The 27,591-nt window shown below is 44.9% G+C and overlaps 1 protein-coding gene across 1 annotated transcript; it reads right to left on the bottom strand.

Moving 5' to 3' along the window:
- Positions 1-256: 256 nt before the first annotated feature.
- LIX1L (limb and CNS expressed 1 like) lies at positions 257-25,101 on the bottom strand. The gene is made up of 6 exons (XM_062192145.1): positions 24,722-25,101; positions 18,241-18,404; positions 10,916-11,056; positions 3,237-3,332; positions 2,784-2,861; positions 257-2,443 (listed from the first exon to the last, which is right to left on the bottom strand). The coding sequence occupies exons 1-6, from the start codon at positions 25,011-25,013 to the stop codon at positions 2,201-2,203; spliced, it is 1,014 nt and encodes a 337-aa protein (XP_062048129.1). The 5' UTR covers positions 25,014-25,101; the 3' UTR covers positions 257-2,200.
- Positions 25,102-27,591: the final 2,490 nt, after the last annotated feature.

Below are 27,591 nucleotides of genomic sequence, written 5' to 3' on the forward strand. Positions count from 1 at the left end.
GATTTGGGGATCATATGTATAAGTTTAAGCCACTATCGTGGGTAAGGTTGCCATGGGAATAGGTAGAGTTGAAGAGAAAGGGTCCAGAACAAAACCCAGGCTCCTTAAATGTTTGGGTGAGGAGAGGCAGGTTGCCATTCCCTAGCGTTACTGTCTTATTTCTACCACTTAAAAAATACTAATAAAAATAATTTTGTAGTATAGATGTGAAAGAATGGAGCCATTTTAGAGCTCCTTTGTTACATGTCTCAAGAAAGACTCGATCTGGCTCACTAGACCAAAATCTATTTTTAATTGTATAAAATTATACATATAAAATACATAGAAAGTACTAAAAAGAGTAAAATCTTTGACACCAAAAGTGAACATAATCGGGGAACAATTTTTTTCAAGTTCTTTGATAAAAGCATAGACATTTGGTAAAAACTTATTGCTTACTGGTTGGTACTTGAGAAAAAGAAAATAAATCCAGAAGGTGCAAGGACAATTCTTCCCATAACTTGCCCCCTTAACACTTTTTTTTTTTCCCAGAGAAAGGGGCATAGGAGAAACTGGAGTGTTTCTGGTTTCTGGATTATAAATATCAATTAAAACAGACACACCTATTATTTAATGACAACACCTCTACCCCAACCCTACATGTGTTTCATGGAATACAAAGATGGGGCTATGGAGATTTCCAGGAAGCCCCTTTCAAGCAGTAATACAATTGTAGCTGGTTCCCTTACCTCTGATCCCACATGTACCGATCACCAAGATGATTTCAAAGCAAGAAAGCTGCCTTTCAATCTTGCCTCTATTTAATACGGAAGAGCAAACTGTGGCCTGTTTCCTAATCTATTTCTAAAGCGAAGTCTGTATAATCATTAAATGGAAAGTCCACTTAATTACAGGAGCATTTAACTTCACAAGTTCAGTTTAGGAAATGCACTCAGCAACAAAGTTCTGTAAGGGAGATCACAGAGACAAGGGAAAAACATATCTTAGACCTCCAAAAACATTCTCCAAAAAGAGCCATCATCCAGATCATTCCTCTCTTACATCACCCCGGAGAATGGTGTTAAAAACACAAACAGTTGATCATTGATTCTTCTTTCCTCTCCTTCAGTCTCCCAAGGTTCCAGTTAGGAGTGTTGTAGTATCAAACTCTCATCTAATTCTCCTGATTAGCTCATGCTCTAATGATCAATGTTGAGGAAGAAGAACAGAGAGAAAGCAAGTGAGAATCTAGGTGCATGTATCTAAGATAGTAAACAAAGCAACATAAAAGGAATGTGCAGATAGATCTTGGCTCTCATTCACCAAATAAGGCAGACAGTGCTTCCAAAGAGCAAAATGTCGGGAGAAGGGAAATATGTTTTTGCTTTCTCCAAATTTCAGCAGGCAGGAAGGTCTAAATTCAGGGTTTAACTAAGTTGAGTGAGCAAGGGAGAAGTGAAAAGGGAATATTGACAGATAATCAGTTTCAACGTTGACCCCTTCCTATTGTAGACTGTATCCAGAACTCTGGATTACTGACATGGTATAGATGTGCCCCAGAAGCGAATTAGGCAGTAAACCTCTACAAATCATGTTTACAGTTCCTTTCTTGTTCCTGGGCAGTTTCTCAGGAGTGATTTGAAGATCAGAAGTCAAATTTCCACTTCCTTCCTAATAAGGTAAGGAAGTCTCAAAACAAAGTAGCATTTGGAGGCAGATAAGAAGCAAGGTAGTGGCAGGGAGGGCAGGACTTTCAGGCAGGCCCAGCTGAGGATTAACCAAAACTAAAGAAAGGCTTCATGTTCCTCGGAGTCCAGAAGCAAAGAGGAATGAGGGTGAGGGTGGAGCACACAGTCATTCAGGCTACCTGTTATTTTTAAAGGAGGCATGAACCCTTGTCAATCATTGTGCTATTGAAATGATCACACAGCATTAACATGGAAGTTTAAGAGCCAAGAAAGCTCCAAAGACAGGCTGCTCTTTCCCACGAAGTGGAGACGAAATGTTTCAAATGAAACTACATCCCCAAACTGGAAGTTAACAAAAAGGGATCTCTTAGCAAATAGGAATCCAGGTGTAGAATTTATACATATACATATATATATAATCTATATTTTAAAGTATAAAATTGAGAAAGTATATACAGAAATCATCCTACGTCTTAGAAAGGAGACATACAAAAAAAGGGCCTGGAGAGGATGGGGCGTAGGCGGGTGCACGCCTAGCAGTTGGAGGAATGCATATTGCCCAACTGTCCAGCAGCCAGCATGAGGATATCTTTCTTCTCCTTGTGAAAGCGCAGCTCCTTGCCTGCCAGCCGGGCTTCATCCAGCTCCCGCTCAGTGGAGGCCAGCTCTCTGGACAGTGCCCCTGGCACACTCTGCTCTCGGCTCACCCAGTCCAAGGCCATTTGGTGGCGAATATCATCATCTAGGGCCCGGTGCGAATAATGAGCCAACACCTCCTAGTCGGGGAAGGAATGTGAAGATTACGGAGAAGGTAAAAGTTCATATCATACCACACTGGCCCAGCGGGGACGAGGAACTCATAGCTTTGGAGTCATAACTAAAGTCAGCACCGAAGTTTCCCAAGGAGACACTTCAGAGAAACCTCCAGGTGGGGGAAACAAGGTAGCAAACAAATCACAGTCATCATCTAAATAGGAAACATTACAGGAGTGAAGAGGGTATGTAGGTAATGGTCCATATATTCATACCCTGATAACCACATGCCTACTTATTCCAAGATAGCAGCCACCTCAACACAGTCCTTCGGCTAGACCCTGCAACCGTACGATCTCCTACCTGCCGAGAGCACTGCCTTTCTCTCATGGCCTTGAGGCTGCCATTCCAGTGCAGCAGCTGGAAGACTGTCATCAGCTCCTGGGGGCAGGAGATTGAAGGACCAAGTCAGTGATTTTATATTGGCAAGCTGCATCTGAATGACGTGGGGGACCTCTTACAAAGGTATTGTGGAAGCATCTCTCACCACCAACTCTGATAGACCCTTGGGGGAAGAAAGGTGTTTATATTTTGAAAAATGTTCTAACAAGGGAGGAATTATAGGAAGCATGATATATATATATATATAATATATCATGTTATTATATATGATATATATTATACATGATATGTTATTATATATACATGTATACATATATATACATATATATACATATACATATATATATATATATATATATATATATATATATATATATAATGTTATTAGAGCCACAGAAGTAAGTGAAACAGTACCTGGAACTCTAGCATTGACTTGCCCTTGTTGGATTCCAACATAAACCGGAAGGCACCAATCCCTGTATTCGGGTTGTCTGCTTCCTCCCTGTTGCCCTGGTAACAGAAGAGAGGAAAAGAAAAATAGATTTTGAATCAAGATTTTCACCTCCAGTAGCACTGTCCAATAGGAATATGGTATAAGCCACAAATTTAATTTTAAACTTTTTTTTTTTTTTTGAAGGCAGAGTGGACAGTGAGAGAGAGACAGAGAGAAAGGTCTTCCTTTTTTGCCGTTGGTTCACCCTCCAATGGCCGCCGCGGTTGGCGCGCTGCGGCCGGCGCACCACGCTGATCCGATGGCAGGAGCCAGGTGCTTCTCCTGGTCTCCCATGGGGTGCAGGGCCCAAGCACTTGGGCCATCCTCCACTGCACTCCCTGGCCACAGCAGAGAGCTGGCCTGGAAGAGGGGCCACCGGGACAGGATCGGTGCCCCGACCGGGACTAGAACCTGGTGTGCCAGCGCCGCAAGGCGGAGGATTAGCCTAGTGAGCCGCGGCGCCGGCCTAAACTTTCTAGTCACCATACTAATATAAATAGATAAAACTAATTTAAATGATATACTTTATTAACCCAATAAACTCAAAATATTATTCCTCACTGTAATCATATAAATATTAATGGAATGTTTTTTAAAAATATTTTTATTTTATTTTTATTATTTTATTTATTTGAAAGACAGAGTTATATATATAGAGAGAGGTCTTCTATCCACTAGTTCACTCCCCAAATGGCCACAACCAGGCCAAAGCTTGGAGTCAGGCGCCAGGAGCCAGGAGTGTCTTCTGGGTGTACCGCATGGGTGTCCTCTGCTGCTTTCCCCAGGCCCCAGGGAGCTGGATAGGAAGCAGAGCAGCCAGGACACAAACCTGCCCCATATGGGATGCTGGCGTCAGCAGCTTTACCTGCCACCCCATAGTGCTGGCCCCCTAAAGCACATTTCATTTCAATTCATACTTGCCACATTTCAAGTGCTTCGTGGCCATATGTGGCTAGTGTCTATTCTCTTGGTGAGCAAAGACCCACAGGATCCCAGAGTAATCATGAATTTAAAAAAAAAAATTTTTTTTTTTGACAGGCAGAGTGGATAGTGAGAGACAGAGAGAAAGGTCTTCTTTTTGCCGTTGGTTCACCCTCTAATGGCCACTGCAGCCAGCGCATCGTGCTGATCCAAAGCCAGGAGCCAGGCGCTTCTCCCGGTCTCCCATGCGGGTGCAGGGCCCAAGCACTTGGGCCATCCTCCACTGCCTTCCTGGGCCACAGCAGAGAGTTGGCCTGGAAGAGGGGCAACCGGGATAGAATCCGGCGCCCCAACCGGGACTAGAACCCGGTGTGCTGGCGCCGCAAGGCAGAGGATTAGTCTGTTAAGCCATGGCACCGGCCCATTTTAAAATATTTTATTTACTGGGGCTGGCATTGTAGCACAGCAGGTTAAATTACCACCTGCAAGGGGGCCTGTGCTGTGGCATAGCAAGTAAAGTGGCCACCTGCAGTACCAGCATCCCATATGGGTGCTGGTTGGAGTCCCGGCTGCTCTACTTCTGATCCAGTTCTCTTCAATGGCCTTGGAAAGCAGTAGAAGATGGCCCAAGTCCTTGGGGCCCTGCACCCACGTGGGAAACCTAGAAGAAGCTCCTGGCTCCTGGCTTCAGATCTGGCACAGCTCTGGCCACTGCGGCCATCTGGGGAGCAAACCATTGGATGGAACACTGCTCTCTCTGCCTCTGCCTTTCAAATAAATCTTTTTTTTTTTTTTTAAAGTTATTACCTGCAACACTGGCATTCCATACTGGAGTGCCTGTTTGAGTCCCAGCTACTCCACCTCCAATCCAGCTCCCTGATAAAACACCTGGGAAAGCAATGGATGATGGCTCAAGATCTTGGGCCCCTGCCACCCACATGGGAAACCTAAATAGAGTTCTTGGCTTCTGGCTTTGGCCTGCCCAGCCCTGGCTGTTGCAGGCATCTGGGGAGTGAACCAGCAGATGGATGGACGTTCTCTCCCTTTCCTTGTTGTTCTGTATAAATATATAAATAATAACTTTTCAAATAAATAAATTTTTTAAAAAGTTTATTTATTTATTTGAAAGTCAGAGTGAGAGAGAGAGAGAGAGAGAGAGAAGAGGATAGAGAGATCTTGTACCCACTGGTTCACTCCTCAAATGGCTGTAACGGCGAGGGCTGGGCCAGGCCAAAGCCAGGAGCCAGAAGCTTCCTCAGGGTCTCCCATGCAGGTACAGAGGCCCAAGGACTTGGACCATCCTCCACTGCTTTCCCAGGCACATTAGCAGGGAGCTGGATTGGAAGTGGAACAGCTGGGACTCAAACCAGAGCCCATATGGAATGCTGGCACTGCAGGCTGGAGCTTTAACCTACTGTACCACAGTGCCGGCCCCTAAATAAATATTTTTTTTTTAACATTTAATAAGCCATTTATTTTTAAATCAATAAATAATGTATGTGCATGAAACTTAAAAATTTAGACAATCAAGACTACATTGGTAATCCAGAAGCACGCAGAACGACTCCATGTGCAGAGCTAAATGTTATGTGAACAGCAACTGTTGCATACACCATCTATCATCTCATATGTACTACCAACTTTCAGAATGAATGTATATAGCTCTAGCTGAAAAATTACAAATCACAAATTAATAAAGCTTCGTGGTATTTGAGGACCAAAGATAAAGTACTGCCAGTCAATCGCTTCCTACCTAGATATGCACATGTAATCATGATTGATGTGACCTTTGCTTATAAAGCTTATACCAACAATGTTCTGTTAGTAATCAGCTACATAAATTATCCCTCAGTTCTAAAATTTAGTTAGTTCAGTTGGTTTTATAGCCCTCATCTGAATCTGCACAACTGTCAACTATCTTAAGTCAATAGTTATTTTCAGTATTTGGTGAAGACTCATACTTAACCATAATAAATTAATCTACAGTTTGAGAGAATTTCCTAATCCCGTGTTCTGACCCTGTCATTCTTAGAAGGAACAGAATGAATAAATTCTGCATAACTTGTAAGTTGCAATCTTCCCAGCTAGTTTTAAAATGAATAGTTCTGTTTACCAAATTTCTGAATTCATTAAAAAATAAAAAGGAATCAGTAGGAGCCATAAGAATGAGAATGTCTAGGCAGCATTTTGACTTCCTAGCCATTTGTTTAATATGTCTGCTGTGGTTGTATGACCCAGCAGGTGTATAACTACTATACATTGTCCTACTTTCAAGCCTAGCATGTTCAAAAAACAATAGAAGTAAAGAGTGTGACCTGGAGCTACTACTTGTCATAATAAGAATAACCATAGACTGACCTTATAGGATTGTTTTGAGAATCAAATCTTTTTTAATTAAAAAAGAATGAAAAAGAGATACATGTGCTCTAAAACCTGCAGTGAGGGGTGGGCTTTTGGTGTAGTGGTTAAAATGCCACTTGGGACACTTGCATCCCATATCAGAGTACCTGGGTTCAAGTCCTGGCTCCACTTCCAATCCCAGCTTCCTGCTGATGTCCACCTTGAGAGGCATAAGATGATAGCTTAAGTATATGGGTACCTGCCACACACGTGGGAGCCCCAAATTGAGTTCCAGACTCCTGGCTTTGGCCTGGCCCAGTCCAGCTATTGAGGGCATTTAGGGAGTGAAACAGTGAATAGATCTCTCTCTCTCCTTTCTCTCTCTCTCTCTCTACCTTTCAAATAAAGTGAAACAAATAAATACAAAATAAAAACTTCAGGCAATTCTAAAGTAAATGGAAGGAAAAATGTAATCTTCAAAATTGGGCTTTAGGGCTCCGAGGAAAATAACCATTTATTTTTGTCTATAATTGTTCAATATGACGCCTTATTTACTACCTTCCAAACTTTTTCATGACATGGCACATATAAAATAATGATTTTATCTGTACAGCCATCGAGGCCATATGGAGAAGGCTGCTGGTACCCACAGGAACTTTGGGCTGAGAAGTCCATCTGTGCCAGGCCTTGCCCATCTGCTGATCTGATGGAGAGGATCGACATCATGGTCCACTGATAGCCTATCCGAAGTATCTAAGAGTGGCATGTCCTACCAGTTGGGAAGCTACCAGTTAGGAAGCCATACTTCCACATCTAACATGGTTAAACCAACACATCTATTCAACAAACATTTATCATAGAATACTTGGTAAGTGAAAGGATTACTAGAATATAATTGGAAATAAATTAGAGATAATTTAACCCAACTGATCTACTTTACAAATGTGAAAGATAACCTGAAGCTAAGTGATTTGTCAAAAGACAGAGTACAATATAGTGCCAGATTCAGAACCTTTAGGAATCAAGGCTGAGGGACTGGCATCGTGGCACAGCGGGTTAAGCCGTGCCTGCGACTCGAGCATCCCATATGAGCGCTGGTTTGAGTCTTGGCTGCTCACTTCTGAGGCAGCTCCCTCCTAATCTGCCTGGAAAAGCAGCAGAAGATGGCCAAAAAGCATGGGGGCCCTGCAACCCACATGGGAAACCTGGATGGAGTTCCTGGCTCCTGGTTTGGCCTGGCTCAGCCCTGGCCATTGCAGCCATTTGGGGAGTGAACCAGTGTATGAAAGATCTCTCTCTGTGTCTCTTTGTGACTCTGCCTTTCAAATAAATAAAATATACCTTTTTAAAATAAAAAAAAAAATAGGTAGGAAGCCAAGAATGGGAGCATTACCCTTTATCCATGGCTAAGCCCAAATGAATATTATTCTGAAGAATGGGAATTCCACTGGGAAATTAATGAGAAGTACATTATTTCTCAGTTTTGGGGGTTAATCAAAAAGAAGCAGTGGCATGGGAGAAATAATAATTTACATTTATTAAACACTTTATAATATACACTGCTTATGACGGACCTGAGATTTCTTTCCTTTTTCCTTCTTACACCCTTAGTGTAGTATCCTTAGTAACCACCATCTCCTACAAGCCTCAGAGGAGACTAACTATGGCTCAGCTCCAGAAAGTAAATATTAATCCCCTTTGCCAGTAATTTGTTCTTTTAAATTTTTTTATTCATTTATTTTTATTTATTTGACAGGACCAGGGACAGAGAGACAGACAGACAGAGGTCTTCCATTTGCTTGTTTACTCTCCAAATGCCCAAAACAGCCATGGCTGGGCCACACTGAATCCAGGAACCAGGAACTCTACCCAGGTCTCCCACATGAATGGCCCAACCACTTGAACCATTCCCTGCTGCCTCCCAGGGTGTGCATCAGCGGGAAGCTGGAATTGGAAACAGAGTCAACACTCAAACTCAAGCATTCCAGTATGGGACACAGGAATCTCAAAGCAGTGTGGCATCTTTTTTTTTTTTTTTTTTTAAGATTTTATTTATTCGAGAGGCAGAGTTTAAGAGAGAGACAGAGACATGGAGAAAGGTCTTCCTTTCTGCTGGTTTACTCCCCAAATTGGCACAACGGCCGGAGCTGGGATGATCCAAAGCCAGGAGCCAGGAACTTCTTCCAGGTCTCCCATGTGGGTGCAAAGGCCCAAGCACTTGGGCCATCTTTCACTGCTTTCCCAGGCCATAAGCATAGCTAAATTGGGAGACGACAACCAAGACACAAACCAGCACCCATATGGGATGCTGGTGCTGCAGGTGGAAACTTAGCCTACTATGCCACAGTGCTGGCCCCCAGTGTGGCGTATTTAACTACTGAACCAAACACCAGCCCCAGAAATTTGTTTTACACTGGGAATTCTGAGAAGCTGAATGGAGGTCTGCTAGGGAGTTTCTGGGAAAGAACTCTTTACTACTAACTAGAAACACTAGAAAACATAGTCTTTGTCTCTGAACATAGGTATGTTTATATTGAGTGTCTGAAAATCTGCAGCCAACTTGTACCCTGATGGCACTGAACCCAAGGAAAAAGTCAACATCTAGAGGAAGGCTGTGTGGAGAGATGGAAATAATCTAAGCCAGTAGATAATGATGTTCTTGATCCATGGAATCAACCAGCCCTGAAATTTTCTCTATTTCTGAACTTCCTGTCATATCGGACAATACATTTCCTTCCTTTATTTATTAAATCAATTCGAAGTAAAATATTCTGTTACTTGCATCCAATGGTATCTAAACAGACAACATGTGTTAAGTGCTTAAGTATATTATATTTTTTATTTAGCAACCCTACTGAAAGCAATCCCATTCTGCAGATGAAGAGACTGAGACTTAATGCAGTAACTTCTGCAGTTACACAGCTAGAAGAATCATAATTTCAATACGTGCTCCTAAGTATGACACATCCTGCTTTTTAATAATCCAAACTGATGATTCATTTTACAATACCACGAGGTGATTGAAGAAAAGTAAATGTACTTTTTCAATTTTAATTGGTTTTAATATAAAAGTATTTGGGGCTGGCATTATGACATAGTAGGTAAAGCCACCACCTGTGACACTGGCATCCCATATGGCACTGGTTCAAGTCCCAGCTGCTTCACTTTTGACCCAGCTCCCTGCTAATGTGCCTGCGAAAGCAGTGGAAGATAGCCTACATGCTTGGGCCCCTGTATCCATGTGGGAGACCTGGAAGACGCTCCTGGCTTCCGCCTGGCCCATCCCAGACATTACAGCCATTTGGGGAATGAACCAACATATGGAAGACCTATCTCTCTCTCTCTCTCTCTCTCTCTCTCTGTATCTATACCTTTCAAATAAAATAAATCTTATATATATATATATATATATATATGTATTTTTATTCCCTACAGATGCTATTGATTGGGGCAAAAAGATAATAGGAGAAAAATTGATGGTTCCTAAGTAACATAGTAAAGCCCATATATTTTTAAATATTTATTTATTTGAAAGGGAGAGAGAGAGAGATATCTTCCATCTGCTGGTTCACTCCCTAAATGCTTGCAATAGCTAGTGGTGGGCTATGTAAAAGCCAGGAGCCAGGAACTCCATCCTGGTCTCCCATATGGGTGGCAAGGGTCCAAGAACTTGAGCCATCTTCCACTGCCTTTCCAGGCACATTAGCAGGATGCTGGCTGGAACTGGAGCAGCTGAGACTTAAACCTGCACTCTGCCATGCAATACCGGTGCTATGGGATGCCAGTACCTCAAGCAGCAGCTTAACCTACTGTGCCACAAGGCCAGCCACGCCATTCTGATCATGTGTTCTTTTTCAAAAAAAAAAAAAAAAAAGTTCCTATCCATTCCTGAAAAGGAAAAAGACCAAGCCACTGCATTGTAAAGGGGTTAGTTATTAATGTCATATGGTAATAGAGTCAGGAGACGTATGACCACAAAAACAATCATAATAAAGGAATAGTCAGGGACAAGGTTTTAAACCAAAATTGGGACAAGCAAAATTTAAGCTCAATTTTCATTTTGGGATAGCTCTAAAATTCCATAATTCTTGAATTAAAATTTTCTAGATATCAAAGACACACAATCAAAGAGAAAAAACAAAACAAAAAACCCCTACAAACCCAGATACAGAATTACAGTCTGAGAGACATGGACCTTGTGACACGCAAGATTGACAGAGAGGAAACAGAACGAACAGACACGGAGACAGGTAAGAATGCATGTGTATGCCCCAGGAATTTACAAGATTTCCCAATCAGTCACTTCTCCCACCCCCACCCTCCTTTCCAAATGACTTACGTTGAAAGATGCCAGGGCCTCCGAGACACTCTTCTCAATGAACTCATCAGTGATTCTTCGCGAAGGATGTTCGTTAAACACAGAATTCATTAACGCAATCTTTGCAGCACTCCGCCGAGCCTCAGCTTTAGTGGGGCAAAACTAGGCAGGGGGGAGAGAGCACATAAATCCTGAGAGTAACTGAAAAGGAAGGATCAGTGGGAAAGAAACACTCAAAAGAGAAGACAGTTGGACATTCTTCAGGGGTGGGAACCTTTTTCTGCCAAGGGCCATTTGGATATTTATAACATCATTCACAGGCCATACACAATTGTCAGCTTAGAAAATGAGCCTGCTATAGATTTAGTGATTTTTGAGTCCTGCCTGCAGCTGCCTTGGCAGGGCCACATCAAATGATTTTGAGGGCCTTATGTGGCCTGAGGGCTGGACGTTCCCCACCCCTGCTTTAGACAAATCAGTTGTATTCGACACACTTTCCAAAGTCTTTAACTGAAACATGGTTGGGATGTTTGGAAATATAACTTTGATTCAACATCCTGAAGTCATTAAGGAACTGGAGACAGCTGTAGCTCATTCCAAATTGAATGCAGAATAAGGAAAGGCTGCTGAAGTCAGCATATAATCACTGGACGTGAAAAATACCTCTGCTTAAACTGTCAACGGAATTAATTACTCAAAAGCCAGACTCTGGCCAGCTTGTGAGAAATTTGTAACTTGTTTTCTTGGTCTGTGGACAGGCAAGGTTGTTTGGATTCAACTAGATAACCCATGATTAAAACAGAGCTGTATTGGGGCCGGCAAAGCTGCCACCTGCAGTGTCTGCATCCCATATGAGTGCCAGTTCGAATCCCGATTGCTCCTCTTCAGATCCAGCTCTCTGCTGTGGCCTGGGAAGGCAGTGGAAGATGGCTCAACTCCTTGGGCCCCTGCAAAAACGTAGGAGACTGGAGGAAACTCCTGGCTCTTAGCTTCAGATCGGCCCAGCTCCGGCTGTTGTGGCCATTTGGAGAGTGAACCAGCAGATGGAAGACCTCTCTCTCTCCAACTCTGCCTTTCAAATAAATAAAATAAATCTTTTTTTTTTTTTTTTGGACAGGCAGAGTGGATAGTGAGAGAGAGAGACAGAGAGAAAGGTCTTCCTTTTTGCCGTTGGTTCACCCTCCAATGGCCGCTGCGGCCGGCGCATCTCGCTGATCCAAAGCCAGGAGCCAGGTGCTTCTCTTGGTCTCCCATGCGGGTGCAGAGCCCAAGCACTTGGGCCATCCTCCACTGCCTTCCCGGGCCATAGCAGAGAGCTGGCCTGGAAGAGGGGCAACCAGGATAGAATCCGGCACCCCAACCGGGACTAGAACCCTGTGTGCCAGCGCCACAAGGCGGAGGATTAGCCTGTTAAGCCTCGGTGCCGGCCTAAAATAAATCTTAAAAAAACAAAACAAAACAAAACAAACAAACAAAAGAAAAACAGAGCTGTATCTAGGCTGCTTCTGCAGAGGACTCTATTCTCTCTTAGATGCACCCATCTGGTGTTCTCAGCCTTCACTTTAAAAAATAAGTATTTAGGCCGGCGTCATGGCTTAACAGGCTAATCCTCCACCTTGCGGCGCCGGCACACCGGGTTCTAGTCCCGGTTGGGGCGCCGGATTCTATCCCGGTTGCCCCTCTTCCAGGCCAGCTCTCTGCTATGGCCCGGGAAGGCAGTGGAGGATGGCCCAGGTGTTTGGGCCCTGCACCCCATGGGAGACCAGGAGAAACACCTGGCTCCTGGCTTTGGAGGGTGAACCAACGGCAAAAAGGAAGACCTTTCTCTCTGTCTCTCTCTCTCACTATCCACTCTGCCTGTCCAAAAAAAAAAAAAAAAAAAAAAAAAGTATTTATTTATTGTTTGAAAGGCATAGTTACAGAGAAAGAGAGAGAGTGAGAGAGCGAGAGAGAGAGAGAGCGAGAGAGAGACAGAATATCTTCCGTCCACTGGCTCAGTCTCCAAATGGCCACAAGAGCAAAGGCTGGGCCAGGTAAAGCCAGGAACCAGAAATTCCATCTGCATCTCTCTCACACAAGCAGGAACTTAAGTAGCTGGGCCATCATTTGCTGCCTCCCAGGTGCATTAGCAGAGAGCTGGGTCAGAAGCAGAGTAGCCAGGTCTCAAACCAGCACTTCGATACGGGCTGCTGATGTTGTGGCGAAACCTGCTGTGTCACAACACTGGTCCTGGATTTCACTTTTAGTTCTGAGCAGGCAATTTCTCCAATAATGTAATGAGCCAAAGAAGCTATCTCTGAATGAGGTCTAAGTTGAAGCCTAAAGAAGGAATTAATTGTCGTCTTCTTTTTTTCCTCTCCAGTGAAAGCAAGGAGCAGAAGGGTATTTAGGGGGAGGAAAACTGAGTTGAGAAAAGCAAAGAAAAATTCAAAATTAATCCATTTACATTATATCTAACATAGGTACCTTGAAACAAGCCTGATTTCTCAGAAGTCTTAAGTCATTCAACCTCAGAGCCCTAGCCACCACAATATTCCTTCATAACTCAGCTTTATTGGCTGTCTCAAAGGTGTCTGTGCCCTTTGCCATTTATGATCAAGATTAGAAGAAAGTGAAGTTGCAGGCAGGGGTGGCATTTGGTGTAGCAGTCAAAGTGTTGCTTGGGGCACTCCCATTCCGTATCCGAGTGCCAGGGTTTGAGTCCTGGCTGCACTCATGATTCCAGCTTCCTGCTAGTGAACACTTAGGAGGGAGCAGATCACAGCTCAACTACTTGGGTCCCTGCCATCCACATGGGAGAGTAGGATGGAGTTCCAGGCTCCTGGTTTCAGCCTTGCCCATCCCTCGCTGTTCAGGGCATTTAGGAAGTGAACTAGCAGATAGAAGATTTCTCTGTCTCTCCCTTTATTTCTGCCTTTCAAATAAGCAAAAGTTAAAAGATGAAATTAAAAAGTTGACTAGGATATGTTCACTACTTAACCATCCTTACTCTCATTAATTCTTAATTTCCTTTAGCTGACATTTTTCTGACAGGATATAGAGTTTGATACACTAACCCTAAATTTTCTTGCTCCTAAGGTTCCTCCAGTTCTACGTCTATTGCACTAGTTTGCTGCCTACTTTGTAGTGCTGTTTCTGAAAAAGCCATTTGTAAAAAAATAACACTGGAGAAATTCCACCTGCCAAAGTGAACCTAAAAGATACAGGCTAAAATTGGCCACAAATAGACACTTCAGGAAATAGAAATAAAATTACTAAAATGCTTCAGTTATGGGCTATATCATAAAATTATCAAATTATGGTAATTATCAACAATTGTGATAAGATGAGTAGAAGAAGGGAAAGACTTTATTCTCAAAGAGGAGAAAGCATAAACATGAGTCATCCTGGGTATATATTTATTTCTCAAATAGCTAAGATTCTGAGGGCAAAAGTTTGGCTTTCTGATTTTGATATGGGCCTAGGTATCTTAATCTTCACACCAAGTTCTTGTCCCCCATCAAAATAAGAATACAAAGCAGAGGCATACAGTGACAAGGGAGAATTTATTTAAAAGAGAGAGTGAGAGTGACACATATTGATGTGGGCTGCCCTACACAGAGTCGCCTATGAATAGAGAGATGAGAAAGACGTAGCCAGAGAGGGGTCCTCAATAGAGATCAGGAACAAAAGAGGGTGCCTATTTCCAGTCTCTCCAGTCTCTTATGAGGGAGGGGGTTGTACCTTAATTAAATAAACAAACAGGGTGGGATCTTAGCATGCATTAAGCTTTCTGGGATTTTTATGGCGCCTCCACATGGAACTTAACTTCCATGTGGTCATCGTGCCATCTCCCCCTTCCTGGTCCTGGATGAGACAGGTGCATCCTGGGACGATAGGCATATTAGATTGACAGGTGAGGGGTAACGTCACAATGCAGCTCACCTACTTCTATCTAACCCCCTGCTTTGTTCCCCCATATCAACTTGAGATGAAGCTTTCAAAAGACTGTGTCTGAGACAGGAACTGATTTGCAATGGCTCTCATTCATGCAACAGATTAAGTGTCTACTACGTGCTGAGTGCTGACTGGGGTGGTAGCAATTTAATACTGAACAAGAAAGAATATAGACACAGTCTATAGACACTTTTATGGAGTCTTGTTTCCACTGTGAGAGGCCGTCAGTTACAATTTGTTATAATAAGTGATTTGATAGGGGAAGTTTAAGGTGCTATGGAAGCACAAAGCAGGGGTTCTAATCTTATCTAAGAGTTCCTGAAGCCATTTGGGAAAATGAAGAGGTGTCTATTATCTTCTTTAAATTCCTATTCAGACTCCTAAATTGACATTTCAAAAGGTTGCTGTTCTGTTGGCAAGGTAAAAAAAAAAAAATCCATCTTTAGCAGTTAGCAGCATGGCACAGTTGGTTAAGTTACCACCTTCGATGCTGGCATCCCATATCAGAACAGTGGTTCAAGTCCTGGCTGCTCCACTTCTGATCTAGCTCTCTGCTATTGTACCTGGGAAAACAGTGGAAGTTCTTGGGTCCTTGCTGCCCATATGGAAGACCAGGATGGAATTCCAGGCTCCTGGTTTAGACCTGGCTCAGCCTGGGACATTGTCTCCAATTTGGGAAGTGAACCAGCAGATGGAAGATCTCTCTATCACTCTGCCTTTCAAATAAATAAAATAAATCTTTAAATAAAAGGATGGAAGGAGGCATTGTGGCATAGCAGGTAAAGCCACCACTGCAGTTTGAGTTCTGGCTGCTCCACTTCCGATTCAACTCCTTGCTATGGCCTGGGAAAGCAGTAGAAGATGGCCCTAGGCCCCTGCACCCACCTGGGAGACCCAGAAGAAGCTCCTGGCTCCTGGCTTCAGACTGGCCCAGCCCCAGCCGTTGCAGCCATCTGGGGAGTACACTAGTGGATGGAAGACTTGCCCCTCTCTCTGCCTCTGCCTCTCTGTAACTCTGCCTTTCAAATAACTAAATAAATCTTTTAAAAAAAGGGGGGGGGGTGGTTGTTGCCATTATGGGATCCTGAGAAATTACTATGAACTATTAAAGATGGATTTTTAAAAGATCTATATAATTTATTGGAAAAGCAGAGTGCCAGAGAGAGTGAGAGAGCGAGAATGAGAGCGAGAGAGAGAATCTGCCATCCTCTGGTTCACTCCCCAAACGGCCCCAACAAACTGGGCTGAGACAGATGGAAACCAGGGGCCTGGTACTGCCGTCCAGGTCTCCCATGTGGGTAGAAGAGGCCCAAGTACTTGGGTCATTTTTGCTGCCTTCTCATGCACATTAGTAGGGAGCTGAATCAGAAGCAGAGCAGCCAGGACTCAAACTGGCACTCTGATATGGGATGCTGGCATTGGAAGCAGGGTCTTAACCTGCTGAGACAGAACACTGGCCTCAGCAATCATTGTTTTCACCATGATAAGTCTTTCATATCATTGTAGAATGTTAGTAAAGTAAAGACTGAAGAAATAATGTCCATGTGATAGATGGGGGAACTGAGGTACAGAAGAGTTAAACTCCTGGCTTAACCCCTTGGCCATCAGGGAAAATAAAAATTTAGATTCCTACCACACATAGTCCTTCCCCTTTGATCTCCTAGAGTTCAAGCATTGCTTTCTTTCCCTCTTTTTTCTTTAATATATTTATTTGAAAGGTAGAGTTACAGGGGCTGGCACTGTGGCTCACTTGGTTAATCCTCCACCTGCAGCGCTGGCATCGCATATGGGTGCCAGGTTCTAGTCCCGGCTGCTCCTCTTCCAGTGCAGCTCTCTGCTGTGGCCTGGGAGGGCAGTGGAGGATGGCCCAAGTGCTCGGGCCCTGCACCCACATGGGAGACCAGGAGAAAGCACCTGGCTCCTGGCTTTGGATCGGCGCAGCGCCGGCTGCAGCGGCCATTTGGGGAGTGAACCAATGGAAGGAAGATCTTTTTTTTTTTTTTTTTTTTTTTTGACAGGCAGAGTGGATAGTGAGAGAGAGAGACAGAGAGAAAGGTCTTCCTTTTTGCTGTTGGTTCACCCTCCAATGGCCGCTGCGGCCGGCGCATCTTGCTGATCTGAAGCCAGGAGCCAGGTGCTTCTCCTGGTCTCTCATGTGGGTGCAGGGCCCAAGGACTTGGGCCATCCTCCACTGGGAAGGAAGACCTTTCTCTCTGTCTCTCTCTCTCACTATCTATAACTCTACCTGTCAAATAAAAAAAAAAAAAACCCTCAGAAATGATAATCTTAATAAAAAAAAAAAAAGGTAGAGTTACAGAGAGTCAGAGAGAGAGAGAGAGAGAGAGAGAGGTCTTCCACCTGTTAGTTCCCCAGATGGCCGCAACAGCTGGAACTGAAGCCAGGAGCTTCTTCCAGGTCTCCCACTGTTGATCTGAAGCCAGGAGCCAGGAGCTTCTTCCAGGTCTCCCACGTGGGTGCAGGGGCCCAAGGACTTGGGTCATCTTCTACTGCTTTCCCAGGCCATAACAGAGAGCTAGACTGGAAATGGAGCAGCCAGGTCTTGAACTGGCACCCATATGGGATGCCGGCACTACAGGCGGCGTCTTTTACTGGCTACACCATAGCGCTGGCCCCACATTGCTTTCTTTAGCAATTGCCTATAAAAGGGTACTGGCAGCAAGAAATAGTGTTCTTTATCCTCAAGAAAGAGATGGCAGAAAGGAAGTTAGAACGCAATAATAGATGGGAGAGCAGAATTTGGGTTGAGTGCTGGCAGTGTGATATACTGAGCAAGGTATATCCATAATTTCTTTTTTTTTTTTACATGAAGCTTTTTTGTTTTGTTTTAAGATTTATTTATTTATTTGGAAGGCAGAGTTACAGAGAGGCAGAGGCAGAGAGAGAGAGAGGTCTTCCATCCATTGGTTCACTCACAAAATGGCCGCAACAGCTGGAGCTGTGCTGATCTGAAGCCAGGAGCTGGGAGCTTCTTTCCAGTCTCCCATGTGGGTGCAGGGGCCCAAGGACTTGGGCCATCTTCTACTGCTTTCCCAGGCCATAGCAGAGAGCTGGTCAGAAGTGGAACAGCTGGGACTTGAACTGGCACCCATATGGGATGTCAGCACAGCAAGTGGTGGCTTTACCTGCTATGCCACAGTGCCGGCCCCCTATCCATAATTTCTCAAATTCAAAGTGGGTTTAAAGTTTTGCATGCTGAAAGAAATGCATGCTATTGAGGTTCTTCTCTGGTCAAATGAGCCTCAGGTGCTTGCCAGAACCATTTACCCAGAATTGACTTTGGTCCTCAAATATGTGATTTCACACAGAGATTTCATGGTCAAAGTGATAGAAAAAGCCCTTTATTATCCCCTAAGCTTTCCTCTTTGCTATTGCCACCTCACAACCCTTACCTGGAAACTCCCAAAGCAACTTCCCCCAGGCAGGGTGACGTAGCAGACATAGGGAGGGCTGTTGGAGGGGACCATCTCGTAAACCACTAGCGCCCCATTCTTCAAGTCAGCCCCACGGGACTGCTTCATCTGCCAGAATTCCTGAAGTGCCTCCACCACATTCACTACAAAAAGAGAAGACATCAGCCATCAGAACACCTCAATGGTGCTGAACTTCAATACATACCTGCAATTTCTACCTACATTGTGTTCCTTAGCAACCGACCGCCATTTAAACGAAGAAACCTAGACTGTGATGTACTTAATTTGCATTCAACCAGAATATGCCTGCCCTCCTCTCTCCCCTCTCTAAGTTCACGTTTTGGTCAGACCTAGACACCAAAGGAGCAGTAAGCTCTTGTACGAGTAGGAATTCACTAGGTAAGAAGTGAGACGGTAGTTTTCTGAGCATAAGGAACAGCATGTACAGAAGCTCTGACAGCAGGGAGCAAGGTGAATAAAACGATTGAAAGGCCACTATGGCTACAAAAGAGGGAATAAAGGGGAGAGTAATGCGGGATGGAGTTGCATTCCCTAGAAACAAGACTAGGGGCTGGGGGTAGCGGAGACAGCTTTGCAAAAGGAGGCAGGACCAAGTAGGACCACGTTAGCCTCTTGACTTCAGCCTACAGCATCGGGGAAGCAGCTGAAGGATTTTAAATGGGAGGAGGGATGAGAACAGTTTGACTTGGAAAGGATCATTTTGACTTGAGAATCTCAAAAGATTTCAAACAGCTGTAACTGAAGCCTCACAACCATAAATTACCGCACATGCTCTCCAGTGTCTTGCAACAAGACCACTGTCCTACCCTTGATTACTACAACGCACTCATTCTTTTATATTGCATTAGCTCAGGTTTATCACGAAGACACCAAGATGGGAAAGTCATGAAAGATTTACTGCAGTGGAAGTGGGAGAGGCCAGGGACGGCCTTCAGATTACAGCAAAGATCTGACACCTGTGGAGGAGAGGGCTGGAAAAAGGTTTGGATTTGAGAGTCTCAGACTGTAGTGCAATTCCCAGAAAGCTTTGGCCTAGTAGGAAACCCTCATGCCAAAGGCATCCTGTGTCCCACCAGGACGTGTCTGCCTTAATACTCCCACGGTGTTCAGTCATTGGCTGAGAACAGCATACAGGAAACGTGACCTCAGTGCAAATGTGGAATGGACCCAGAGAAGGCAACAGCTAGGCTGGTAGTTATGCTCCCTGAAGCAGGAGAGCTGAATAGCCCATTTTCATGGCTGCCACACACACAATAACCAAAAATATGAACACTTGAGAGGTGGATGGCACCATTATAGGCATTAAGGATGAAGAAAAAAAATCAACAAACAAATACCACAGTCCTTGCCAGCAAGGTGATCAAAATGTAGTGGTCCATAATAACAGTTTTCTCGCCTGCTCAGCAGCCCCTGGGCACCCCATGTACCCACTGAGAGTTTGAAAAGCCGCGTACGTTCTTTCTAATGTCCTATATTTAACTGACTTTAGAATGTTTATTCTCTTATTAAAAGACAGCATGAAAAGGAAACACTCTTTCCCACCCTTGGTTTGGCAAGGGCTCTCCAAAGGTCACTACTGCCCAGAAAACTTAGCCATTGTCGTTGTTTCCATTGAGATCTTTTCAGTGCCAGTTCCCTCTTTGAGACAATCTAGCACAATGCACTGGCTGACAGCTCCCCTGACAGCCAAACAACGGGGAGAACTGTGGGATAAAGAGGAAGGGGGGAGACCACCATAACTGGGAAAGTCCTATTAAAAAGCATAGGTCTACCCCACATCCAGTTAAATCCCACTTGGCACAGAGTTACAGGACTATTTTTTAATGACTGCTCAAAGCCAAAGGAAATGGGGAGTTCTGCTTCAGAAATGTGAATATGAAATGAGACATTAGAAAGTGGTCCAGAAAAAAGCAATTAACCGTGATCTGAATCTGAAAATGCTCATGGACTTTTTCATTTTTAGAGCTGGAGGGAACTTCAGAGATTATCTAGTCCCACTTTAAGCTAAGGAAGGACAAAGGACTTGCTAGGGGTCACAGGGCTGTGACAGAGTTTGGGATAGGGATATAGATATCCCGAGGCCAAATGTTCTCTCCAATCTGGGGATCTCGATCCAGGGCCCAAGATGCAGTCCATGGCTGAGCTTCACGGAGGCTCACGAGCCCCCTAAAACTGTTGAGTAAAATTGTGTGTGTGCATTTGTGTGTGTGTATGAGTATTTGTACATGGTGGGCAGGCAGCCCATAGTTTTTATCTGATTTTCAGTGAGGAACCATGAATATAATAAAGAACAGTGAGTTAGGAGACATACGCGTACAACAGCTACACTTGCTTTCTGGAAGTCTCTGACAGATGCAGGTCTGAAAGGGACAAGCAACACCAAGGTAGTTCATACTGTTTAAGTGTTTGCACTGTTATGTTGAACAAGAACAAAAATGAGCATAGTTTGACTTTTACCCTTAGGAGATAAAATAATAGATGAATGTCTACATGGAATGAAATCATCTGTCCATCAGAATAAACACACTAAACCAACACATGAAACTATGGGCAAAACTTTATATCATACGAATTAAATACAATTTTGTGGTGAGGGAGCAGAGATAATGAATAGAAGGTGAAATTGAGTGGTGAGTAAAAAGACTCCCCGTGATCATAAAGGATGTTGGGAACAGGCTGGCCCAGATTACTTCACATTTTTATGACCAAGAGAGAAGCCATTATTATGGCAATATTTCATCTAATAGTTCCAATTCTAGTTGTTAGAGCATATCCATGAACAGCCCACAGTGCACAGTCTTTTTGGAAAGGAGGGAGTAACAGTGACCTTGGGGAGGACAATAGTAGGCTGAATAAAACCTCCTGCCAAACTGTCTAATATCCTAATCTTCAGAACCTGTGATGTTACCTTATACGGCAAAGCCTTTGCAGAGTGTTTAAGTTAAGGAATCTGAGCTGGGGAGTTTAACCTAGATTTTCTGGATGGGCCCTAAATGCAATCACAAGTGTCCTTATAAAACGAAGTCAGATTTAACAAAACAAAAAGGAGCAGGCATGAGGCAGAGATCTCTACCACAGAGGCAGAGATTGGAATGATATAGTCATGAGCCAAGGAATGCAGACAGCCACCAGAAGCAGGAAGAAGCAAGGAACAGATTCTCCCCTGGAGCTTCGGTGGGGGGAAGGGGACCCATGACTGCAGATACCCTGATTTTCACATAGTGATGCTGATTTTGCACTTCTCATCTCCAGAACAATGAGAGAATAGATTTCTTTTGTTTCAAGCCACTGATTTTTCTAATGGTTTGTTACAGCAGCCACAGGAAACTAATATAGGGATTAATTCACATTTCCAAAAATTGGAAATATTTAGAAAAATTAATTTAATTCCAGTCACAGGAAAAAAAAAATAAACAAACTGTGATTCTGAGGAAAAAAAGCAACTAAACAGAAAACACTACACAAGATTCATTTGTTCAACCTAGTGGACTAGCTGGGCAAAATCTCCAATCATGAAGCCATACTATAAAATAAAGTGAGAGCAATAATCCCCAAACAATAGGGCTGAAGACTACAAGGGCAAGGAAAGTGATTTGCTCAATCACAGTAGTTTATGAATTGCCAGATGTCAAATATGAGAAGGGGACTACATGTCAATGAGGGGGGCAAAGGAAATGGTGAGGCTAACAAAGCCTATCACACAAACACTTCAAAATGCATAGCAATAGCAACTACTTGTTGAGTACCGTGTGCTGCACCTGCTGCATTCATTATCTCATTTACTCCTCACAAAACTATCAAGAGATGTATTATAATACCGATTTATACAAAAGCAAACTATTTCAGAAACAAACCAGAAGTAGCAGAACCAAGATTTGGAGACATTGATTGGCCTCAAAGCCAGCCTTCTTTCTACTGTACTATCCTGCTTTATTGCACCATTAATTTTAACACATGCTCTATTAAACAGAATGTGAGCTCCGTCGAGGTAGGGACTAACTATCTGTCTTGTTTACCACGTAACTGGTGATCAATAAATATTTAGTAAGTGAATGGAACAGATGAGGCATAGAGATTAAGCAGTTTCTCCGAGATCACACTATTTAACAGGGCCAGGCTCCCTTGATTCCAAATCCTATGCATTATAAACTGACGAAGATCCTACAGCATACTGAGCTATGTACTTATCCTGGATGGGTGGGAGTGGGGAAGAGATAAACACAAACAGGTGAAACAACAGAACAGTTTTGCATACAAATGTTGAAATCCTCTATGAGAGAAGGTAAATCTAAAGACTTTGACTGGAAAAGTTAACTCGGAGCAGTCAGGAAGAAGCTGAAGGATGTGAATTGAAGATGATGTGGGAAAGCATTGCTGGATCTGGGAATGGTTTGGGTGGAGACCAAAGTAAATTGTATTCTCGCAAATCCCATGCCATCAGTCACAAGGGTATGTGGGTATGTGCCAGTGGCAGCTTTGCCTATTAATCAAAGCAGAATAAATGATTCCATGTGGGGAAGGGCTTCTGAGCCAAATCGGCAGAGATTTTGCTTGCCTGAAGCTGAATGATCTGCCAAACTCTCCTCAAGGACTGGCTGGGTACCCAGGCTGGAAATGAGAACCTCAACAATAATGAGCCGGACTGTGAGAGGAGGTGGGAGGTTGGAGGAGAAAACCACCAAGGTCTGAAGCCTGACCGATTGCTTTCTGTCAGCACAGTCCCCTCGTTCCCTCAGCCCTAAGGAAATGAGAACGTTTTTATAGGACACTCAGTGTAGAAGCAAAGCCAGAGGCTCTCCAAGGAGTGCAGACAAGCGGTCTGCGCCCAGAGGCAGGAGAGCCTTCCTGGGTCCCAACTTAAACAGACCTGAAGGAGCAGGAGAGTACCTGGTGGCAGTTCTAGCCCATAGCCTTCTTTACCCTAGGAATTAAATGGAAAAAGAACTATATTTCCTTATGATGAATTTCTGAATCCTAACCATTTGTATCCCTAGTACCCAGCAAGGCCCATGCCCCAAAGCAAGATTTCAAATTCTATGAGGAATCATAGATGATAAATGAATGCATCATTAGGCACATAAAGAAAAATGGATCTAAAAATCAGTTGTTATTGAGATCTTTGGGTTTATACCATCCGGGTTTATGACTGGGAGGAAATAAATGTGTTTCTTAAGGAAATATGACCCAACAAGTTTGATATAATGATTATTTTTAAATATCCAGTATGTATCAGTCAAAATGGCTCAATTAATCCCTATCATAATCTTTGAGGAAACTAAAGCACAGGGATTGAGTCTTTTCCCCCCAAACATATAGCTGGTCAGTGACAGAGATTTCCAAAGCCTGTGTGTGCTCTTTTCACAACACTCCCCACCTCCAAAAAAAAAAAAAAAAGTTATTGTCTATAGAGAAAGCCCTGCAACCCTTTTTATTGTTAAACTAGGAAGTTAAAGATACAGTCAGTCACTTCCAGGCCAGGCAGGACCTGGTCCATCAGACACAAGAGATGTCTTCAAAATCCCAGACTTAAATCCTGGATCCCACATCCTCCGCTATGTATTCCTTGTAATCTGGAACTCCAACCCAACAGGAAACTCTACACTGGTTAAACAAAAACAACAAAGAAAACCCTTACGTCCCCCTTCCCAGAAATTAGGCATCTTCAAGATGATGATTTCTAACCGAAATGGAGTTTCTACCTGGCTCCTTTCCACGGAATTTAACATCGAGAGAGAGAGCCAAGTCCTGGAATTTATCCTCCGTTCCTGGGCTAGGGCCAGACAGACAGAGAGACCAGAGTTGGGAGGCCTCCTTACTAAAAAAGACATCCAAGTGAAGTACGAAGTCACAGGAAGCTGCTGCGGGCTCGGTGGTACCGGGCCAAAAAAAGGCAAAATTCTCGGGGAGCAACTTGTGAGAGCACCCCCTAACTCCCCAGCAAATCTGAAGTTAGAAATTCCAGAGTGAAGGTAAGTACGTGAAGAATTAAACAGTCAGGATGAAGGAAATGGAGTTCAGGAATCGCCGAGATGGCACAAGAAATGCTGAGGGCATATGGATGCGAAAATGTCTTGAAGCTGAGATAAAGGACAGGATCGCACACAATGGGGACTGCTTCGCAGAGGTCAAGACATGTGAAGGCATTAAGCTACAGCAGGAATTCCATTTCTGAAGAGAAAGGTTGGGAAGAAAGGATTGTTTCAAATAAAAAAAATGGGGTCCCTGGAGAATACATTAATAACGCGATAAAGGGGAGGGGGTGGAAGGTTTAAATGTGTGTATTGTGCGTTAGTGCATGTGCGTCTGTGCGGCCCAGAGGAAAGTCCCCAAAAGGAAATGCGTGTGGGGACTCCACGCCAGGAAAAGCGATCCGGAGGGCTGTGAGAGCGGGGCCCCTTTTCGGAGGGTGTCCCGCAGGAGGCCAGACCCGCAGACTCACCTCGGCCATAGCCCTGCGTGTGCTTGGCGAAGCTCCTCACCACCGCCTCCACGGCCTCCCGCAGCACCGCGGGGCTGCCGGCGGCGCCGGGAGGCAAGGGCAGCCCCGGGGCCCCCGACAGGAGCAGCGGCGGCGGGGGCGGTGCGGGGGGCGGCGGGGCCGGCGGGGGCCCCGCCGGGGGTGTGGCGGCGGCAGCCGCAGCCCCAGTCACTCCGGGCCGCAGCGCTCGAAGAGTGCCCCTCCCGCCGGTGCCCACTCCAGGCTGCAGCCGCTGAGCTCGCATCGTCTCCATCCCGGCTGCCAGTGGAGTAGCGGCCCGGAGCCTGCCAGCCTGGCGAGCTAACGGTCCCAGCCACCCTCGTCAGCAGCGCCCGGGGACTGAGGGCGGTGCCGGGGCCCAGCCGCCAGGCAAGTGGGGGCGGGGACGACCCGGAGCTCGTGCCAATCACTAGCGAGGGGCGGGAGGTGGAGGGCTCCGGCTCCTCCATAGGCGAGTTATTGAGGAGGGTGGGGGGTACTGAGAACCAATTGCAAAGAGAAAAGGCGATACCCTGTACAGAGGAGAAGCGGAGCTCGGGCGCGACTCGGGGAATCTGGTGGCGGGTACTAGAAAGCCGGCCAGATCCGTGGGCGGGACTTGAGAAAAATACAGGCCTGGATGCAAGACCCGGGAGAGCTGCAGACAGAGAGGATTCGCAGAGCTCGTCGGTCGGATCACTTTGTTTTTCTCATGTAGACGAGGAAACGGGGGCTCAGAGAAGTGATGTAATTTGTCCAAGATCACAGGCAATTGGTGGTAGAGCTACAGCGAGGAACGGTATCGACATGTAAGGAGCAAATTCTGTGCAATGTACTTTAGTGCATTGTCTTATTTAATAAGCACACTCACTAGCTAGATTTCATTATATTACAGATAAGAAAATTGGTGCTCAGGGAGGCGAGGTAAACGGCCCAAAATTAAGAAACTAGGGTGTGGCGGTTGGGGGGGGGGGTCTCAAACACGTGTTCGGTTTAAAATTTTATTTAACTGAGAGAGCGAGAGAGAGCGAGCTCGCATCCACTGGTTCACTTTCCAAATGCTCACAATGGTTGGGACTGGCCAGCTGAAGCCTGGAGCTGAGAACTCATTGAGGACCCCCAAGGTGGGTAGCAGGAACCCATTCTGTTATCCATTATAGCAGCCTCCCAGGTTCTACATTAGCAAAAAACTGGAGTCAGAGCCAGGGCCAAATGTCTAGCCTAGGCACTCCAGTATGGCATGTGTGTGTCCCAGCTGCAAGGCTAAACACCTGCCCAATGTAGGTGTTCCAAGTCCCCATGTTTTCATTATGTCACTATGCCACATTGTTGTGTAATTTTCTTTTCTTTCTTTCTTCTTCTTCTTTTTTTTTTTTTCTTTTGACAGGCAGAGTTAGACAGTGAGAGAGAGAGAGAGACAGAGAGAAAGGTCCTCCTTCCGTTGGTTCACCCCTCAGATGGCCATTATGGCCAGCGCGCTGCACTGATCCGAAGCCAGGAGCCAGGTGCCTCCTCCTGGTCTCCCATGCGGGTGCAAGGCCCAAGCACTTGGGCCATCCTCCACTGCACTCCCGGGCCACAGCAGAGAGCTGGACTGGAAGAGGAGCAACCGGGACAGAACCGGCGCCCCAACTGGGACCAGAACCCGGAGTGCTGGCGTCGCAGGCGGATTAGCCAAGTGAGCTGCAGTGCCGGCCTGTTGTGTAATTTTCTGATTTCACCTGTTCTAAATTGAGAGAGGTTGTAAGAGAACAGAATGGATGGCTCCCAACCTCCTATGTGAGTGAGAGTTAGAAATACAAGGAAATAAAACAAACTGAGAAATCCAGAGAGCAGATTAAGAAAGGTACCCTTGGGGCCAACGCTGTAGTGCAGAGGATTCAAGCCCCAGCCTGCATTACCGGCATCCCATATGGGCGCCAGTTCAAGTCCCGGCTGCTCCACTTCCCATCCAGCTCCCTGCTAATGTGCCTGGGAAAGTAGCAGAGGATGGCCCCTGTACCCACGTAATAAGAATGGGGGCTGGCATTGTGGCTTAATGGGCTGTTGCAGCCATTTGGGGAGTGAACCAGCTCAAGTAAAATATAAATAGATCATTAAAAATAAGAAATAAAGAATAGATATAGGAGAGGCTGGAGGAAATGAATGCCCATCAGGTGCCTTAAAACCTTTAGGACACAGAACATTTTTGCCTTTTCTTCAACAATCCCAGCTGGTCAGTTGGACTCTTGGAGAGAAGACAGCTGAGATCTCTAGGTACCCCTCTAGTTTATTTAGCTATAAATAGTGTCACCCTCCCTCCCCACTTCTCCTTTCCCACACGCCATGCCTCTAGGCAGAAGTGACAAAACAAAGACTTCTGAACACATTTATTTGATATGTCAGTGGAGAGAGGAGTGAGTTAGGGTTACTCCCCACTTCCATCTGTGGGGGTGTTCAAAAGCTCAGACAGACAGAAGAGCAGCTTGGAGCCCATGACCCGCCCCTTTGGAAAATGAGTCAACCTGTAGTAGTGGCTGGCAGAACCTGGTGGGAATAAAAAGCAGGACGTTGAGAAGCGAAGTTGAGAGCAGGAAGGGTAGCAGCAGAACTGAGGCTGGGGGCTGCTGCAGGAGCCCCCCAGGAAGAGTAAAGAAGGTATCCTGAAACGTGACTGGGGCTGGAAGCAGGGCATGAACAAGGAGCCAGGCCTGGAGAGAGAAGCAAGACCTAAAGACCTGAGTGGTATATTCATGAACAGAGTAGAGTGTGCAAAATCATGGTAGGCTGTGTTGCAGGGCATACATGGAAAGCACGGGATTGCTTCAGCAGGAGGGCGAAAATACAGGAGACTCCCCATAAGTAGGGCTTCC

Source organism: Lepus europaeus, chromosome 5 (genome assembly GCF_033115175.1).
Source record: "Lepus europaeus isolate LE1 chromosome 5, mLepTim1.pri, whole genome shotgun sequence".
NCBI lineage: Eukaryota > Metazoa > Chordata > Mammalia > Lagomorpha > Leporidae > Lepus > Lepus europaeus.

Bases quoted from the DNA above. Each gene is read 5' to 3' on its own strand.
- LIX1L (XM_062192145.1), bottom strand. From the start codon at position 25,013: ATGGAGACGATGCGAGCTCAGCGGCTGCAGCCTGGAGTGGGCACCGGC. The intron at 11,057-18,240 runs GTAAGGGTTGTG...CCCCCTGCCTAG, and splicing joins GTTGCTTTGGGAGTTTCCAG to TTTTGCCCCACTAAAGCTGA. The intron at 2,444-2,783 runs GTAGGAGATCGT...TTCCCCGACTAG, and splicing joins AAAGGCAGTGCTCTCGGCAG to GAGGTGTTGGCTCATTATTC.